Here is a 19269-nt window from a genome sequence, read left to right as displayed (position 1 = left end):
AAGAACATCACGCCATTTGTTGGCAGGACCATGAGTCAGGGACTGGGACTGGTGTGTTAAATGTGGTGATGTGCAGAAATCAATCTCTGAGGTAAAGCATTGTAGCTGGCCAAGTATGGCCCATGAGACTGCATGAGACTAGAGTCTCCATGCAGACCTGCCTGTACCCACCTGACCCAACACCTGTGTGCGAGGCTTTAGAGGAAGCAAGATGGAAGGTGGGGTCTCCATGGGATTTGACTGTCAGGCTTTGGGAACCCAGTCAGTGATAGTGAGAAGGGCTAGAGATTCTTTCCCTGAATGAAACCTGGTATTGCTGTTTCAGCCTGACTAGGGAAACTTGGTGATCATTTAGGGTTGGATGGGCCATTTTCTTTTTAACAGTTTTGCTTCTAAGAGAAAGTACCTGGTCTCTGCCCAGAGTGGCGCCTTTGTTTATTTACCCGAGTCTCTCCCAGTCTAGGCCTGCCCTGTATACAGTCGGTGCACAACAGATGCTGGCAGAGGGAAGAAGTCTTGGCCATGCCATGTGAATAGCTTGAAAATCGTGATCTAGGCTCACTTACTTCTTTTTGTCCAGTGGTTTGCAGAAAACTGCAAAACTCATCCTGAATCGAAAGGAACTTGGCTCTTTCCGCTCCTTCGGAATCCTTGATAGAAGTCATGCTTTCCTGAAAGTATTTCTCGGCCACATCTGAGGAGAGCGTAGAACAACAATTTTGAAAATAGCTCAAAGATCTGAGCAGAGATGGAGCAAACATGCTGTTAGTGACGGTGAAACGTGAACCGTTTAAAAACGAGCATTTGGACCTGAGACGCCAGTTCAAGGGACTCTCCTGTGCCCATCAACCTGCCCGTGGTGGCAGAAACTAAGTTTCAGGAGGATGCTGTAACTTGCTTTCCTTATTTTTCAGAAATTTTAGTGTCCTTAGTGATATACAAAGCAAAACTAGTGGGGTGAGAAAGGAGAAACTGTCCCCAGACCTGAGCACACTAGGGGATTGTCATGTTGACTGAGAGTGCATTATCTCTGCTTAGACATCAGTTACTCATCACAGCTCACATCGTTTTGTGGACTCTAATTTCTATAACACACACACACACACATACACGCCAATAAACGAAACAAAAGAAAGTCTCCTTGATGTGCTACTGAAGAACCCCAACCATTCTAAACCCTTAAACTCACTGATTAATAAAACAAAAAACAGTTTCAAGTAAATGACAATCAGAAAAGCAAGACAGAGAAGAGCCCAGGCATGGAAAAGGAAAAGGAAATTAAAAACCAGAACTGTGACTACATACAGCCCTCTTGTTATACCAAATTCTTAGCTAAAGCAACTTCAAGTGAGGAAGGTTAAGTTTTGCTCATATTGTCGGAGGTGTCGGTCTCTGACTCAGTGGCTCTGTTGCTTCTGCTCTGCTGAGGCAGAGGGAGCCTGGGATGATGTGGTGGAGCATGTCGTGGTAACTAGAAGGGAGGAGAATCAGGGAGAAGCTGGGCTCCCACGTCACTGCCTAGAGGTCCTGCGACCAGTCAATAGTCCCACAGGCTGGGGGCCAAGCCTTTCCCATAGGGGCCTCAGGAAGGTACGCAGTCAGGCTGTGGCAAACAAGGGACAGTGGCTTAGCAGTCCACAGACCTATTAGAAAACAGTGTATTCACTCAGCACTGGGGTTTTCCGAGCTTGAACAGGACTAGGTATGAGGCCTGAAGCCCGTTTGTGGTAGGAAGCTCTGGGGAGCTCCCTGTAAGACGCCAGCATGGTGCTTCAAAGACAACTCCACTGCTCCTCATCCCTGAGGCTCTGGGCCAGAGTCCTAAGTGCAATGTGAGATCACGGGTCTCTTGAAAGTGACATCATCTCTTGGGCCCAAATGAATCACATGGGCTTTTGTTGTTGATTTGTTTTTTGAGACAGGGTTTCTCTATGTAGCCCTTGGCTGTCCTTGAACTCACAGAGATCAACCTGCCGCTGTATTCTATAGTGCTGGGATTAAAGGCATGCACCACCAGGCCAGACACATATGGTTTTTTTTTTTTTTTGAACATAGAGAATTTTCTCCAGTTGGTGACAGAAAAAGAAGTCAGAGACCCTTGGAGCCGCTGTGGTTTGGGTCTGAAGCGCCTCCCAATGGCTCATCTGCTAAAGGCTTGGTTTCCAGACTGGAACTATGAGAAGGTGGTGGGACCTTTAAGAGACAGATTCTAATTGAAGGAAATCATGCTACTAAGGGTGGGCACTTGCAGGTGATACTGGGACCCTGGCTCCCTTCCTTTCTCTCTCCTTTCTCTCTGGCTGCGATGAGTTAGTAGCTTTCTCTGCCATGTGCTTCTGCCACTGGCATTCAGCCTCCCCACAGGCCTAAAGCCACACAAATGGAGACTTCTGAACCATGCGTGATGCAGAGACTCTCTTGGGTCCTGTATGGAAGCATCACCTGTAAATAAAAAAGCTGATGGCCCTATTAGCTGAGGCGGGACATAGGAGGTGGGAGTTCCAGTAGGGAGAGAGGAACTCTGGGATAGAGTCAGGCACAGGAAGAGATTCTCCCAGAACTCTGGGGAGACAGATATATGAAACTGAAGAGAGTTAACCAGCCATGTGGCACTCACAGAATAGAATAGACAGGTTAATTAGGTTACAGGCCAGTCAGGGAACAAGCCCAAGCGTATGGTCTAGGCGTTTGTAAATAATAAAAAGTCTCAGAGTCATTATTTTGGGAACTGGAGTGTGGGTGGAAAAGCTCAGGGTTACAATGAGTCAAATAAACCTTTCCTTCCATTAAGCCATCTCAGGAATTTGTCACAGTGACAGAAGGCTGACAGTCACAGAAGCATTAGGGGTGGAGCAACATAACGAAGCCCTCCATTGCCAATATGAACAAGGACCCTAGAGGAGTCACTGACCAACAGGAAAACGAGGGCTTTCAGCCCTGTAGCTGTAAGAAACCAAAATCTGACATCAGTGGGAAAGAGATCATAAGCTCTAGATGACAGTAGAGCTGGCCGGTTGCTTGTTTGCAGCCTAAGCAGAGAAATCAGCCCTGCTGTGCCAGACACCAGACCTACAGAATCAGGAGCTAATAAAGAGCCCCTTAAGTAGCTAGAACACTTTTGTGTTTATGTGTGTGTGTGTGTGTGTACGCACACTCATGTGTGCATATAGGGAGGTATGCATACTGAGGGGAGAGGCCGACACTGGGGTATCTTTCTCTATCACTCTCCACTTTCTTATCACTATGATATTCTGAGACAAGGTCTTGCACGGTGTGTGCAAGCTTTCTATTTCAGCTGGACGAGCTGGCTGGCGAACCCCAGGATCCTGCTGGGGTTATAGTTGAAGGCCGGCACTCCCGGCTCTTCCGTGGGTGCTGGAGATCTAAACCTGGTGGCAGATGCTTTCCCCCCGCAAGCGCTTCATCCCCTGCGCTCTCTCTAGCCCCACAACTAATTTGTATGCAACGAAAGAAAGCTAATGTGGAAAGTAGAACTTTTAAGGTTTATATTGTTTGGATACATATTTTTCAATAGTTTGGAATTAAATTAAAATAGTTTGGAATTAAAAATTAAACAAGAGAAAAGAAAACAAATACAGTCAAAATTATGTTCCAAATGGTGGGTCCCCCTACCCCCAAATTCATGCTAAAACTCTAACCTCCAAGGTGATAGTGTTTTAGAGGTAACTGTGTCATGAGGGTGGAGGCCTCATGACTGGAACTTGTGCTCCTGTGAGTGGGACCACGGACAGCTGCCTTCACATGCGCCTATATGAAGAGCCACTGAAACAGAGCTGACCATGAACTAGGAAGCAACCACCACCAGATATCAAACCTGCTAGCACCTTGACCTTGGGCCTCCTAATTTCCAGGGTTTTGATTAAGTCACCTAATCTACGGTGTCTCGTTATGGCGGCTTGAGCAGATTAAGGCAGCGGAGAAACTCTACAAACAAAAATGAGCGCATCTGTAGAGATCTGAGCGCAGGCCTTAGGCCTTTCCACCCACAGACACGGGGTCACCACAATTATGAACACTGCCGCTAAAATCAAAGGCTTCCACTTATTATGTACCACACATCTGTCCTCATAGCTGTAGCTATGGGCTTCTCTCACGCTGGCCACAAAAGGGATGCATCAGAATCGGCTGGCAGCCAAGATGGACACTGAGCAGACAGACAGAAGTCCAATAAAAATGGACAGACAGAATGACCCAAAGGCACAGAAGCCCTGGATCATTTGCTGATAAGCAATCCTGCATAGCGAAAGAGCTGCAAGAACAGGGCCGCAATTCACAGTGAGAGTCCTGGGTGCTGAGCAGTGATCCAAGCACACACCTCCCTTCCAGGAGATCTTCGGAAGGGAAGAGAGGATATAAACACATGGACAGTGCCTTCCTAATCTGCAGGACTGAAGGAAACCCAGGTCTGAGAACAAGTGCTCTTTGTCTGCAAGGTTCCCTCCTGGGGATCTGGGCAGGAGCAGGGTTCTTGGCACTTTGTCTCCTGGGCATGTCCCCATCCCAGGTTCTTACGCTGAATCAATGTTAAATCAGCTAGACCCCCCCCCCCTTCCAGACCAGCGGGTGTACTCCTATGGTATTACCCAAGTTTTATGGAAGAAAGTTCTCTCATACGGAAACTGCTATATTCTTTACTCATTGCTGAACTGTCAAACCAAGTGTCAACTCTGACTTGCTCTGATGGTCTGATGACAGTGTTGGAGGTAGTGTGGCATTTATTTTATGGATAGTAGCATAACGTGAAGGTCGAGGTCTAATGTGATGGGGGTATTCTGGAGTGGAGGGTACTTGATATTTTAATGTTCTAGCTAACTGGGAACCAGTAAAGGAGTGTACCCCGATCCTGGGAGAGAAAAACTGAACTGGCTGGATGAGCAGGCCAGGTGGTGTGTGACAGTGACCCCAGCATTCCCTGTCTGTTCCCGGAAGACCTCTAGACAAAGGAGAACAGCAAGGCTAGGGAGCAGAGTGGCCCTACTGGCAGGTGTCACAGGCTAGCTGACTCTGTCTGTAATGGCACATCAGGGTCTTTGCCTCACAGAATGTCCTGAAACACAGCAACAGGGGAGGAGAGGGACTCGGGCATCAGCAGTTACATTCTTCCTTCCTGTAGCTCTAAAGCAATTTTCTCTTTATCTGGGGGGTGGGGAGACTCTTTTATCACAAGACCTGGCTTACTTTCCTCACCTCTCCAGGCCCTAAATGAACTGTGAACCATGGCTATAAGGCAGATCTTTGCAGAGAGAACAAAGTGTGTGCCAGTGCGCAGCAGAGGAGCAGTGGCTAAAAGAGAATGTCTTCTGGGACTGGGAGTTTAGGCAATCTAGACTCATCTGGAACAAACAACAATACAATTTCCAAAAAGATGGGAAGCCATGTCCTCAGGATAGGAAGCCACGTATCCTGGCATGTTCCTGTGTTCCGAAGCTGGGTATGGATTCACAGAGCCAGCAAGCGGTTCAGTGGTCTTGCACATGGCTGCCCTCAACTTTAAAAAGTACTTCTAGAATCCTCGGCAACCTGATTCCAATAGCCTGGGCGAAGATGAAGTCATCTCTGAAACGTGGAAGCATGACTCAGCTGGTAAGTCTGAACCCTGGTGGCAGAGGTAAGCCAGGACCATAAATCTCTTCCCATGCCTCCCGCAGCAGAGTGTTCGGGTTGTCTATGGGTTCCCGCATGGGGAGGGAGCCATGCTGTGGGCAGGTACTTTAACCATCTCTGCAGTCATCTGGGGACTTGAAGCCAGACAGACTTTCATGGAGAGCTTCACACACAGGCAAGAGAAAGCAAAGCTTTGTCCAAACAGCCACTGGATACCAGGAAACTTATAATCAATCAATCAATCAATCAATCAATCTCTCTCTCTCTCTCTCTCTCTCTCTCTCTCTCTCTCTCTCTCTTGCTCTCGCTCTCTCGCTCTGTGTGTGTGTGTGTGTGTGCACGTGCATGCTGCTATTCATCTGTGAGAGAGGACAACTTGTAAGAGCTGGTTTTGCCTTTCTACCATTTGGGTCTTTGTGGTCCAACTCAATCAGGCTTGGTGGATAATTACTCTTACCTTCTGAGCCATCTCTCTGGCCCAGGTCAGGAAGCTTCCAACTATGATAAATAGCAGTTAACTTGGGGTTCGTTTTCCTGAGGCTGCTCTGGGATAGGAGGAGGGATGGTAAGGACAGCTTCATTATGTGGGAGGGTTCCATGTACAATGTGACAGTCATCCTTTGTATCGGTCTCAAAAATAGTCTTTATACTAAGTGCAGGCATTTTAAGGACTCCAGGAAATCTAGAAACAGGAACTCCCTAATCTAACCTGACCCTCACTGAGCAAAGGCTGAACCACTGAGACTGTGGTGGGTGTGGCTACCCCCAGCCGCCCATCACCTGTAGGGGCAACTGGGGAGGCCTGGAGGCTCACCCCTCACTTTTCCCACACACGGTAGGTGACTGAGCTGTTAAACTTGCTGTAAAACCTGAGGAAGTTCATATGTTTCTGGAGGCAGGCATGTATCAGAAAGCATGGTGGTTAGATGAGCATAAGGCCAGGAAAAGCTTGCAGGGTAAAAAGGTGCCGAGTATCCTCACAGGGCTTGACAAGGGGCTTGACAAGGGAGGGGCTCAGACACCATGACATCTGCTTGCCTTGGCGTCCTCACTCCCTGGAGCTGTCCAGACTCCCCACTCCTACCCCTCTGCTGCTTAGAGTCCCATGCAGGGCCACACAGGCAAAAGTTAGGCATCTTGCCACCTTAGACCTCCAGTCCCTTGGGTTAAGGAAGTACATATGTCCTCCAAAGAGCTGCCTTTAAAAATCCTTTTCAAAAGCCCCGAGTATAAATAGCATAGCTTTTCTGAGAAGTTCTAAACACAAATCTTAACATGCTGGCATCTAAATGGACAGCCTGAGCCTTGTGAACGTCGCCATCACAGGCTCTGCACTTCGTCCTGCCCAGAGATGGCACAAAGCGGCCATGGGCCTCACTCTAGACACAGAGGAAAGGCGGCAACTGGCCATGCAGGGCTCCAGTGGTTGCTGCTCTGCCCTGGTTCATTCCCTTGGAAGAGGATCCAGTCACTCGGGCTTGGATTCTTCCCCTGGCCCCAAGAGCCATCAAGTGAGCAGGCCCTTCTTGTGTTCTGGGCTTGTAGCTTATACCACTAGGGCTGGGCATATGACATTCACAGTGGGGCCACTTTTCTGGGTAGAAGGTATAGGCAGGAGGCAGTTCGTGTTCTCCATTCTAAGACCATGTACTGTTCTGATTAGCTGAATGGACTTGCACTCCTGTTCCCCATATGTGAGGATAACTTCCGGAAGTTTCTGAGAGGGGATTATCCTGGTGCTAGAGAGAACCTCCCTTTCCATCTCATGGCCCCACCCATTTCTCTCTTGCTTCCTGAGGGGCTCGGAGCAGGTGTGCACAGGTATCTGCTTGGGTCCCTCACAGGCAGGCAAGTGCACACTGGTGAGGTATTCGTATAAGCAGAGAGTCCTGAGGAGAGGGGCGGGGATGAGGAAGGTTCTCTCAGAGCACACAGGGTGCCAGGGCGTGGGAGAGCTGAGGAGGGAAAGGAGATCAAGGAGAGCCACACGAAGTGGAGGGATACAGACAGGCTTCACCCAGGGCTGGCGTGTCTGCAAGCAGGACTGTTCCTCACCACAGATCCACCACAGAGGCCTCAAGTGAAGCAGGGGAGAAGCGGGCAGCCGAAGAAAGCCACAGGAAGGTGCAGGCCACAGTCATCGAGTGTTCCCAGGTGCAATCTTACCCGCCAGGGGAACCCAGGCTCCATCAGTTACAAACACCAGGAGCTGCCTGACTGCTAGCCTCTCAGGACACTTGGGGTCTAAGTGGCATTAGAACAGAACACTGTGTGGAGGAGGGGCATGTGTGCCCAAGGCAAGCAGAGCTAACAGGGCATAGGGGGAAGGGTTGAGAAAAAGGGAGGGTTATAGAAGGTCATGGAGACCTACCCAAACAATTACTTTTTTTTTAAAGGCTTCATAAACATTTTTCATTATGCCTGTGCAAAATATAGGAGAGGCTAGGACAAGTGGGAGCTGGGAAATAGATGCATTTGTGCAAAGAAATTATACAGAGGGGAAACCCAGTTACTCAGAAATCTCTGGTGGAGCCTCGGTTTCAACAGAGGCAGATGCCATTCCCACTGCTGTCTTGGGACCCAGAAGACCGCCTTAGCCTGCTGGTGCCCAGGACCACATGGGGCCACTTCCAAAAAAGGCTGCCTGCTCTGAGCGGGCCCTGCGGCACAGAGGTTTACACTGAAATGTACTTGGCTTTGGACCATTTCATTTTAATATCCTTAAGGAGAAGCACTATAAACACAAGGCCAAGGCCCTGGACACTTCGCAGGGTCGAGAGAGTGGTTAATACCAAGTTTGTCTACGGCTGCTCTGGGAAGCTGGCCAGGCCCAGGTTAGTGACATTCCTCAAGCCTGAATTGGGAATCTTCAGGCAAGCACGAGCCTCCCAGACTTCTAGGGCAGTTTTGTCCGCATGAGGAATGCGGGGACGGCACCGTGCAAAGGGAGCCAGAAATACTCCAGGGCCAGCAGCCCTGCGTGCTAGCAGGCAATGCCTTCAATGGACATCCAGCAAGGGAGTGGGAGCAGGCCGGTGACGGGAAAACCTCACACGGGAACTTACGCTTTTTAAAGAGTCTATTGTTTTGTTTGCTTTTTCTCAAAAAAAAAGAAAAGAAAAGAAAAGAAAGTGAGGTACAGACAAGTTTCAACACAAAAGAGCAAAGGCCAGACCGCCTCTTGATACTCTGAAGGACAGGCAGGTTTGCTCCTGGGGGGACCTTGGGACTAGAAGTGACTGTAGTCCAGGTCAGAAAGCCCTGGGTGGGTGAGAGCAGGGGCGGGGGGGTTGGGTAGGGTGGGGACCCATCTCCCAGACTCCCCAGTACTGCTCTTTCCTTTCCCCTGCAGGGAGGGGGCAGTAGAGGCCTGGCTGGGTCTCTCAGCCTTGCCCCGTGGCTTCCTCCATGTAAAGGGACAGGGACAGCAGAGAGAAGGTAGGCAAGATGAAGGGAGGGGAGGTGATGTGCTTGCTTGGTCTCCAGCTGTACTCTCCTGTTTCTGCCTCCAGAGGGAAGGCGAATCCCTGGGCCCCAGTCAGGCTGCTCCTGTCCTGCCCACAGCACCTGCCTCTCAGCGAGCGAGTAAGGACTCTGTCTGACAGCAGGAGGTTTCGATGGCTGGGATAATGGGGAGGGTTCTCCACACGAGGGGTACTCATTTCTGATTTGCTCGGGCCATGGGGGTGAGGGTCTGTTTGCTTTGCACAGCTGTTCTGGGGTTCACATTGCTACTGGACAACTAGCATGGCAGCTACCCTATGGGCTTCCCTGCCACCATCCTCACTTAGAATGTCCTTACCTTCAGTAGCTATGGCAAAATTCCCATTAAATTACCACTATTATTACCAAGGTGAGACGTGTCCTCTGATTGGCAGGTGCTGAATCTGAGAGAGGCCTAGCAAGGAGCAGCCTGCAGGCTCATCTGGACTCTGTCCTTTTAGTATAGAGCAATGAGGAAAGAGGTGAGGGAGGAGGGAGGGAGGAGGAAAGGGAGGGAGAGAGTCAGAGACAAGGAGGACCTTCTCTAGACTGATAGAACATTCTGGTAGGAAGAACCGGATGTGGTGTCATGTCCTGCTTCTGGAGATTGTTAAAAGTATTGAGAACCCACACACAATCATTGCTATTCCCTGAGACATCTGCTACCTGTGCTCATGAAGTCACCACTCTCCTTCCTAGTCTCCAGTCCTAGCCTCTGCACTCCTCTTGCACCTCAGTTCTGACTGGGACAGGAGCTCTTTAGATGTCAATCAAGAGATGCTCGACACAGCCTCGTGGTTGTGGGGCTGAAGGTGGAGCTGAGAACCTATGTAGGCTTCGGGGTCCTGGCCCTTCCACACCCTTGCCTTTAGGCTACCCTCTCTCATCTAAGGCCCCATGTCTGATTCACACCCTACAGACTCTTACCTAGGGGTAGGGTAGAAAGGGGGAAGGAATAGGGCCAGTCTTTTTATATAAAACAAATGATAAAAAGGGTCTGGAGATGACCCTCTGGGCTGAGACCTGATCACTCTCAGTGGCTTAGAAAAATCAAATTTCCTATTGCCTCAGAATCTTCATCCAAAACTGGAGGTGAGTAAGGCAGGGTCAGTATGCCCTATGAAGGTGTGAGCCAGCACTCACATTATCTGTGTCATTCCGGTATTACTATCACTCCCATTTTATAGGAGAGGCAAACCCAAGTATACTTATCCTAGAAAACTATATATACATAGATGTATGTGTGTTATCTATCTATCCATCTATCCATCTATCTACCTATCTATCTATCATCTAGCAATATTACACACATCCCTCAAATTGAACTGTCACTGACTTTATGTAGAGCAAAGCATACTGGTGTAACTTTGAGCTTTGCAAAACACTGTCTCCGTGCATAATCTCTGTTAGCTGTCATTCAGTTCATACAGTCAACAAGTGAGTTTACTGTGTGCTGGGTGGGGCTCGGAATCAGAACAACCTCCAGGCAGGACTGGTTCTGGCCTTTGCCTCTTCCATCACTGTTTTCTTCCTCTGCCAATTTTAAAGGCTCAGAACCTTTCAGCCACATATATATATATCACCATAATAATGATTGAAAAAGAGATTAAGAAATCAAACAGAATAAGAGAAGCTCTGAATCCCCAATAAGGATGAGGAAAACTGTGAGCCATGACAACTTTGTCTTAGAATCTCAAGGCTCCCCCAGACCAGAGCTGCTCTCTCACTCATCTCAACTCTAAATGTATTTGAGTTAGTCACCATCAGCCAACACATGAAGATCCCAACAATGTAAGCTGCCTGCCATGTGGGACCATGCTGCTAGAGTAACACAGAGGATACCGGCGTCTCTAGCTTGGCCACAACAAAGTCACTAGAGTGTGTGTTTCCTGTCACACACAGAGTGCACTGAGAGCTACAGTGTTGAGGACAGAATGTTTCCTGGGATCCCAAGGACAAGGCCATAAGGGCTCAGGTGGAGATGAGGCTCAATAGGGAGGAGGCCTGGGGTGACAGAGTGGAGAAGCCCCAAATCTCATAGGCTAACTATCCTACCAAGAATAGGGAATGCATATTGAGTGGCAGCCTCTTCTTGAAATCCTAACACTGAACGTACACGTTCACCCTGGCTGAAAGCTCCCCCGAGCAAGCCTGGAATTCAGAGCTGTTGAACACCTCCATAGTGCAATAGTTGCTGCGGAAAACAGAGATGTCCCTCTTGGCTGTGCATGAGTTCCCCATGCTTCGTAGTGGTGTTCTGGGTGAAGAGTGACATTCCGGAGGGGGAAGGGACACAGGGCACAGAGAGGAAAGACTGCACAGCTGCTGAGCTCCAGCATGATGGCCTATGCCACAGTCTCACCCACCAGTGACATATGCCAAGCTGTGCGCGCACACGCACACGTGCGTGTGTGTGTGTGCGGGCGAGTACGTGTGCGTGTGTGCATGTGCGTGTGTGTGTGGGGGTGTTGTCTGTGCTCACCACGGTGGTCGTGCATCCCAGAAGCAGCAGCAGCCCGGGCGATGAAGTGTGCAGAGTCTGCAGCCTCCTCTGGGGAGGGATCTTTACTCAGGATGATGAGATGTGCCTGTCACCAAAGAGAAGAAACAAGTTGTTTACAGGCCTGGCAGCGCAATGGGAAACCTTCCTTTCGGTGATAAGCAGGGAGCCAGGGAACTTTCCAGCAAGCCGAGAGGGATGATGGACGAGGAAGTGCAATTTCTTTGGGGATTGAGAAACACTGGGAAACACTGGGTGGAGGCCAGAGACCTAACACTGTATCCACTGGGCTAGAGATGGTCGCTGGAGCCTCGCCTTAAAATAAATCTTTTAAAAGCTTATGGTCATTTGAGTCAGCCAAGACTATGGAGATGGGGGTGGGGTTGGGTTGGGGCAGGGGAGGTTTTAAGAAGTGAAAAGTAGGTGGTGCCAAGGAGGCAGGCAAGCCCAGCTTGTGGCCCTATTTCTTAGCCCAGAACATGGCAGCCTGCTGTCTGACCACCTAGCCCACCTGCCTGCAGCCGCAGTACCATGGAGAGCTGCTCCGTTTCTTTGTAATGAAGTTCATTGTAAAACTGCTTAACATAAACCGTGTTCTATAAACAAAATAATAAAAATCCTTTCAAACGAAATAGGAAATATAACTCTTCAAAGAGAATCTTACTAACCATCTCCCCGACAGCAATTTTAAACTGGAAAAAAACGGAGCTGGAGAGATGGCTCAGCGGTTAAGAGCGCATGCTCTTCTTGCAGAGGACCCACGTTTGATTCCCAGCACTGATATCAGGTAGCTCACAACTGCCTGTAACTCCAGCTCCAGATGATCTGATGCACAGACACCCTTGTGTAGGAGGGACGGGAGGGGTCTCTCCCCACCTTCTGTGTTCTTCACACACACACACACACACACACACACACACACACACGCACACAGTAATAACTAAAATAAATACTGTGAGTAGTATGTTTATATCCCTCCAGCCATCAAAGAACACCTACAGCAGGAGCCATGGGAAACCGGGCTAAGTGTGGTGAACGGAGATGGTACGTTCACTCAAGATGGTGGGCAGTTCGGGATTATTGCCAAAGAGTGTGTATTCCTCACTTACTGTTCTAACTTATTTTAGCTCACACTTTAGCAGGTACAGCCAGTTCCTCACGGTGGGAAGGTGTGGTGACGTGGAGTGAGGCCTTGGGTCACAGTGTTCTCAGTTATGAAGGAGGAGCTTGCTGGTGCTCCTGGGGCTTTCTGCTTCCCCTCTTTCTGTTCTACCTGGACCCTCATGTGTGGGAGGGAGCCAACCACACTCAGGCATAGACATGTCCCGGGTGTATCTGCTAGGTACTTCTAAACCCAGCCAAGTTGACAACAAGGATAAAACCTCACAGAGGCAGGCAGTCTGTGTCCACAGCCACGAAGACTCAAGCTGTATTTTAGTTCTTTTTCACCTGTGACATAACACTTAATTTGGGGGATACTTCCTATGGCCTTCAATTTCTATGTGAAAACAGAGAGTGCTGAAGGGGCCCGGAATGTTCCCCAGAGGTACATGTGCTAATGGCCAGCCTGCTGCTCCCGAGGCACATGTGCTAATGGTCAGCCTGGTGCTCCCTAGGTACATGTGCTAATGGCCAGCCTGCTGCTCCCAAGGTACATGTGCTAATGGTCAGCCTGGTGCTCCTGAGGTACATGTGCTAATGGTCAGCCTGGTGCTCCCTAGGTACATGTGCTAATGGTCAGCCCGGTGCTCCTGACGGGTGGGAGGTTTTAGGTCACTAGAAGCCTGCTCTGAGAGGGGACCATGCGACTCCTGGTTCTTCCTCTTTCTGTTTTTCTGGCCACCATAAACTGAGCAACGTGAACCTCAACCTTCAAAGTAGCAACCCAAACACACCCCTCCTCTTTTTCAAATGGATAGTCTCAAGTTTGTGTTACGACAATGGGCAAACGGTCCAGACGCATCACAGCAAAGGGTGGAGATCCGCTCTGACTATGAGACTGTTTGTTGTGCCGTGTCTGGGATGCTGTTCTTCACCTGTCAGCCATGATGGGAGACCAGGCCAACTGATGCCAGCAAACTTACGAAAGGGCACCACAGCTGGGGTGGTGAGGCACCCCTTTAATCCTGGCACTTGGGAGGCAGAGGCAGGCGGATCTACATAGTGAATTCCAGGACAACCAGGGCTACACAGAGAAACCCTGGCTCAAAAAACAAAACCAAAACAAACAAAAAAGAAAAAAAGAAAGAAATGCCATCCCAGGAAGGCCTTCTAGTCCATGCCCAGCAGGACTCACTGCTCTGAATATGTCCCTGAGGCTACAATCAAGGCAGGGTAGTACTGCAGCAGTGCCTCCTGTTGAAATCCGAGCTGCCAGCACAAGGCTTTCTGCGATTGGGGAAAAGCTTGGATTTGATCGCCCAGGCCACCACAGCTGGCAATGGCTGTTGCTGCTGTGTTGGAACACCCAGAATTCTTAAACAAGAAGGCGAGGATTTAAAACAACTTTTCTTTCTTTCTTTCTTTTCTTTCTTTCTTTCTTTCTTTCTTTCTTTCTTTCTTTCTTTCTTTCTTTCTTTTGTTTGTTTTTTTCGAGACAGGGTTTCTCTGTGTAGCCCTGGCTGGCCTCGAACTCAGAAATCTGCCTGCCTCTGCCTCCCAAGTGCTGGGATTAAAGGCGTGCGCCACCACGCCTGGCCTTAAAACAACTTTTCTTACTACTGGAGTTCTTCACAAAGAACTGAACGAGGGAGCTGGGGGGAGCCTGAGTAGTCACGACCTTCAATTTGGCATGAAAGAGCTCAGTCTTGAACTCTGATTTGAAATGTTACTGAAGTAATAGGTATTTCAAAATAGAGTCTCTGGTTGCTCAGACTACAAGAACCAAAGGATAGAGTCAAGCTATGGAGCGTTCCGTGTCTACAGGAAAAAAAAAAAAAGAGAGAGTAGAAGGGTCCCTGAGAAGACTGCACGGGTTCAGGCTGTGGGTATCTCCCCTGGCCATCTACCCACTTGATCCACAGCTGCAGAGCCTGCTGCAGGATGCTCAGGAGGGCTTTCCTTTACAGATTCAACACACCAACACGTGCTGATTCCGACTGAATCGCAGTCATATTTAAAGATTTTCTGTTTCTTTTCTATTTGCCATCACAACTCAGAGAGAAAGGTAATAAATCTGCCTATTACAATTACTTTCAAATGAATAATTGCAGGTTCTGAAAAGATCAGAAGTTGCTTTTTTTGGCTTTTTTCTTTCCAGTAGCAAAACAACAAAACGCCCACTTAACAATATCAAGAGAGTAGCTCTCCAAGGCTTAGAGCGGTGGTTCTCAGCCTTCCTAATGCTGCAACCCTTTAGCACAGCTCTTCATCTCATGGTGACCACCCCCCATAAAATTATTTTCACTGTACTTCATAACTGTAATTTTTCTACCATTATGAATCATAATGTAGGTATCTGATATGTGTGATATTGGGGAAACAGGGCCAAGGATGTAGGGTGAGAGACAGGCAATGGTGTCACGTGAAAAACCCTGGGACTCAGGCTCTGGAGACCAGCACCAGGGTGCAGGTCGGAGTTTACTGCCCAGCAGGTAAGCTAAGGTAAGCTAATCCCACCCCCCTAGATCCTTGGCCAATCATATCTCAACACACCATCACCATGCCCCAGTGAAAGCCCTACCTGATGAGATAGATGACTGGGAAGGAACAGAGGGGGGTGCGGGGGGGGGGATTGTCACCTGCCAGGACTTCCTTGAAGGTTGGAGAAGCAGCCACTGCCCTGGCCCTGTTCCTTTTTGCTGTCTCACTGGTGTTCCGGGAGCCATCTTAGATCTAATGTCACGCATGGCAGATCAGGACTCTTAGAGGAGTCTCAGAAGCCTGGTGCACCTTGCTTGCCACCCCGCTTTTTTCCTTCCCAAGGTTGACTTCGTCATCTCCCCCCACCCCCATACTATCTGAAATGCTATCCCAAAAGGGTCGCAGCCCACAGGTTGAGAGCCACACTGGCTTAGGGGGATCTGAATGTATCCCACAATCATGCCGACCTCTGCACTCTCCTGTGTAAGATGCTAATCCTGTACAGGCAAACATGGATGGTTGATTTCAGAAACCCAGTTTCTGGTCTAATTTATTATTTGGTGTTTAAGAAGCTTTCTTGGACCTCGTGCTGGAGGGAGGGAGGAGTGCAGAACACACAGGGTGTTTAAAATGTATCAAATTAGCATCTCATTTATTCAGTAAAATTCCATTCATTTCAATTTAGTTTAACTTATTCCCGTTTGGCTCAGTGCTGCTTTAATTTTGAAGAGCTTTCCACTTGTCAGATATTGTGCTAACATTACGAGTTCATATGCAAAAATATCAAGCTTGCTTCACTTTTAAAGGAGATTACAGATGAGCTGCAAAATGTGGGGTGGTTGGATTTGTGTAGACATACAGACACTTCTTACTATGTTTTTGCATGTGGCTAACTTCTTCTGGGCATTTCAACTGTTAGAATTTTTTGTGGATATTGAAGGAAGAAAAGGGATGGCACACAGGTTAACGAATACAGGTTAGCCAATAGAATGACCCCATGTACTGATGTCCCGCCCCAAGGCTAAGGGCATCTTTGTCTTAGGACGAGGGGACAGTGCTCCATGTAGATGGTTAAGAAATGGGAGAGGAAGGTGAGCCACAGGGCAGATCCAGGGGAGGCCCTCTCTTCACTCTCCTACAGTGGCCAGGCTGTTAGTCAGAGAACTCTTTGATCCTGTCCTGCATCAGCCTCCTGGGTACAGAGCAGGGCTAAGCAGCACAGAAGACACAGGATGAAGTGGAACACACAGCCCAACTCGCATTGTACTTCGCCAGCTTTTGACAGCCTCAGTTTCCCCTCTATGCCATGCTCAGCTGCCCAGACTTCTGTTTGCCCCCGTGATGTCAGGATTGGTTACTCAGTGCCACCTGTGGATCCTCCAGCACACCGGTTCAGGAGCTGCGGCTCCGTATCATCTAGATAGCTTCTAGTGCTCTGCTCAGCTGTCCCCGCATGCCCTCTCACGCGCTCCCTTCTCTTCAGAGTGCAGTGTCCACTGTCTATCAAGACGCCCTTAGGTCCATTCAAGCACCACTCGAGATGGTGAAAATGGGTTCCGTCTAAGCATTCATTAGGAGGAAGATAGCAAAGGTACTAATACAATCACTTGTCTCTGCGGACATATATTAACCTGGTTGCATTTCAGAAACACAGCAAAGGCAACTTGCAAAGGGCTGAAGACACCATAGCACCAGGGATTCTCATCTCCAACAGTGCCATCCAGGGTTCCCTGGCATCCGGGGAAGGGTGGCGCTTCCCCCACTGACACTGGCGGGGCGCCCTGGAAGCCTACCCACCAACTCCTCATCCAGCAGACTGCTGTGGAAGGGTCTCCACGTGACATTAAGGACTGGTGACAAGAACTGAGCCGGGCAGCAGCACTTGTGTCCCAGGGGACACAATGGCAAGGCTGGGGATTTGGCAGTCGGTCCTGTGGTTGGAAGCACGGCCAGAGCGTTAGAGCAGTTCTGAGAGAAGTGAATGCGCAGCCAGGCTACATGTGACAGAAGACATGGAGGGGCCAGGAGGCAGAGAACACAGGGACAAGAGTCCTGCTCCCTGTGTGGGCTTCCACAGAGCTCAGTGTCAGTCCCCACCTCTGCAGCATCACCACCCAAGGGTGGGGCTTTCCCCTCACGTCTCCTTTCCTATTTTTCATTTATTTGTTTTTATTTTTCAGTGTCCTGTAGCGACATGCTCAAGAGCTGTCATTTTAAAGTTGAGGAAGAATGCTAACTATCCCCAAATTGGACTCTTAAAAGGCTCAACTGGCTTAAAAAGTAAATTCATCTTTAATTACCTCACTAGCCAATATCATTTATTGAAAAAAAAAATCTCAAGAGAGTAGCCATGACCAGTTCCCTTGGTCCCTGTCAAATGACAGAGTGGGTGTTTGTTCTAATATCTCAGGTGCATTCCTGGAGGAAATGAGAAATTCCTCTGCTCAGATCCATCTGCCAATAGAGGCCCCCAGAGCCAGGGCTGGCAGACTCTTATCTAACTGGGCCTGCTGCCTTGCATCTGTGAAATGTGCACTATTCCTCAAGGAGGAAACTCAGTGGCTAGTAAAAAAAAAAAAAAAAAAAAAAAAAAAAAAAAAAAAAAAAAAAAAAAAATTTTTTTTTTTTTTATTTAAAAAAAAAAAAAAAAAAAAAAAAAAAAAAAAGATAATGTTATTTCTATGTATGCAGAAACACTTGGTAACAGGGTACCTGGGGGACTGGGGACAGATTTCCCCCCTCTACCTGGTAACAATTAGGGGAATCATGGATTCAGAGGGAAGTGTTTTCTTCTATAGCTAAGCACAGACAGAGTAAGTATACAAGTGGCCCAGGAAACATTTGTGGATTTAGAGAATATTTACCTAGACCGAGAGAAGACACATGGGGTTGGTATCCAAGTCTCAATGTAGGAATAAACAACTAGGGCATCTGTAAAGCAGAGGCTACCATGAATGGGGGTAGGAGGTGGGAGAAGGGACCGATGGGGAACATGCGTCCACTTTGTTAAGTATGGTGTTAGACGGATTGTGCACACACTATTTTGCTTAACCCCAAAGGACCAGTGACAGATACTGCGAGTCCGTGTTACTGTGGAGACGTGAAACACCAAGGTCACATGGTTGGTCGGCACAGGGCAGAGTCAGTCTAAGGCCTACAATACACATTCACATGCTGTCTTGGCCCAAACTGTTCTCAAACAAATCAAGCTCCCAGAAAGATGACGTTCTTATCAGTGTAATGGAAAACTATTTAAGCGTCAGTAAAGGGGGGCTACTAAGTATGGACTCTGTCAAAAACTAGAGTAAACTGGCCAGGGAATAGTGAGGTACCAGTAAATGGGCACCCAGGTTGCTTCTGAGGACCGTGGAAGCCACACTGACGGAGGGAAGAAGCAGGGATGGTGGACAGGACAGGCATCACCAAGTGTTCTGCCTCCTGATTTAGTCTTCTGCCTCTTGTGTCAGTCCAAGCTCCTGCCTTCACTTATGGGCTTAGGACCATCATCACTGCGAGGCCTGAGCTTTGCTGGCCTTATTTATAACTGCCCTGCCACGAATGGTCATTCCATCTTTAGCTTTGAGGTGACAGCCTTATGCAAGACAGGTCAGGTTATAATGCAGGGTGGCCACTTCCCTTCCTCCCAGTCTCTGTCCAGTAGAGGGGCTGGGGTAGCTGGAGAGGCCAGGCCAAGCAAAGGGCGGTTCTGGAAATCCCAGGGGGATTAGATGAACAGGAAGTCACATCTCAAAATGGACATCCTGGACAAGGTCTGTTTCTTTTAATAGTCACAGAGAACGCTCCGTGGCTTTCCTCCAGGTGACAGTCTTATCTCCTCCAAAGGGCTCAGAAGTCCCATTATCTATAGGGATTAGCATCTTTATATAGATATCACAAGGGGACCACAAAATAGGCATGCCAAGGGCTAATATTTTCATTCGCTTGCAAATATGAGCTTTCTTAAAACTTAACTAGATTTTATAATCATAAGTAGTTGAAAGGAAGAAACAAAGCAAAACAAAACAGAAAGCTTCCTTCTATTTCCATGCTTCATCCTTCCTCCCACTCCATACTGCAGT

General features: G+C 48.6%; 1 protein-coding gene across 7 annotated transcripts in view; it reads right to left on the bottom strand.

Annotated features, from left to right (window-relative positions):
* Positions 1–19269, bottom strand: part of Ttc23 (tetratricopeptide repeat domain 23) — an 81272-nt gene that overhangs the window by 16697 nt on the left and 45306 nt on the right. For all 7 annotated transcript variants that reach the window (XM_021166930.1, XM_029479232.1, XM_029479231.1 and 4 more), the window contains 2 exons: positions 11591–11696; positions 567–694 (listed from right to left, as the gene is read on the bottom strand). In XM_021166930.1, the coding sequence (XP_021022589.1) occupies positions 567–694; positions 11591–11696 (234 nt within the window). The remainder of the gene's footprint in view (positions 1–566; positions 695–11590; positions 11697–19269) is intronic.

The sequence above is a fragment of the Mus caroli genome, chromosome 7 (genome assembly GCF_900094665.2).
Source record: "Mus caroli chromosome 7, CAROLI_EIJ_v1.1, whole genome shotgun sequence".
Lineage (NCBI taxonomy): Eukaryota > Metazoa > Chordata > Mammalia > Rodentia > Muridae > Mus > Mus caroli.
Note: the sequence above shows the minus strand (reverse complement) of the source record. Positions and strands in the feature narration are given on the sequence as shown.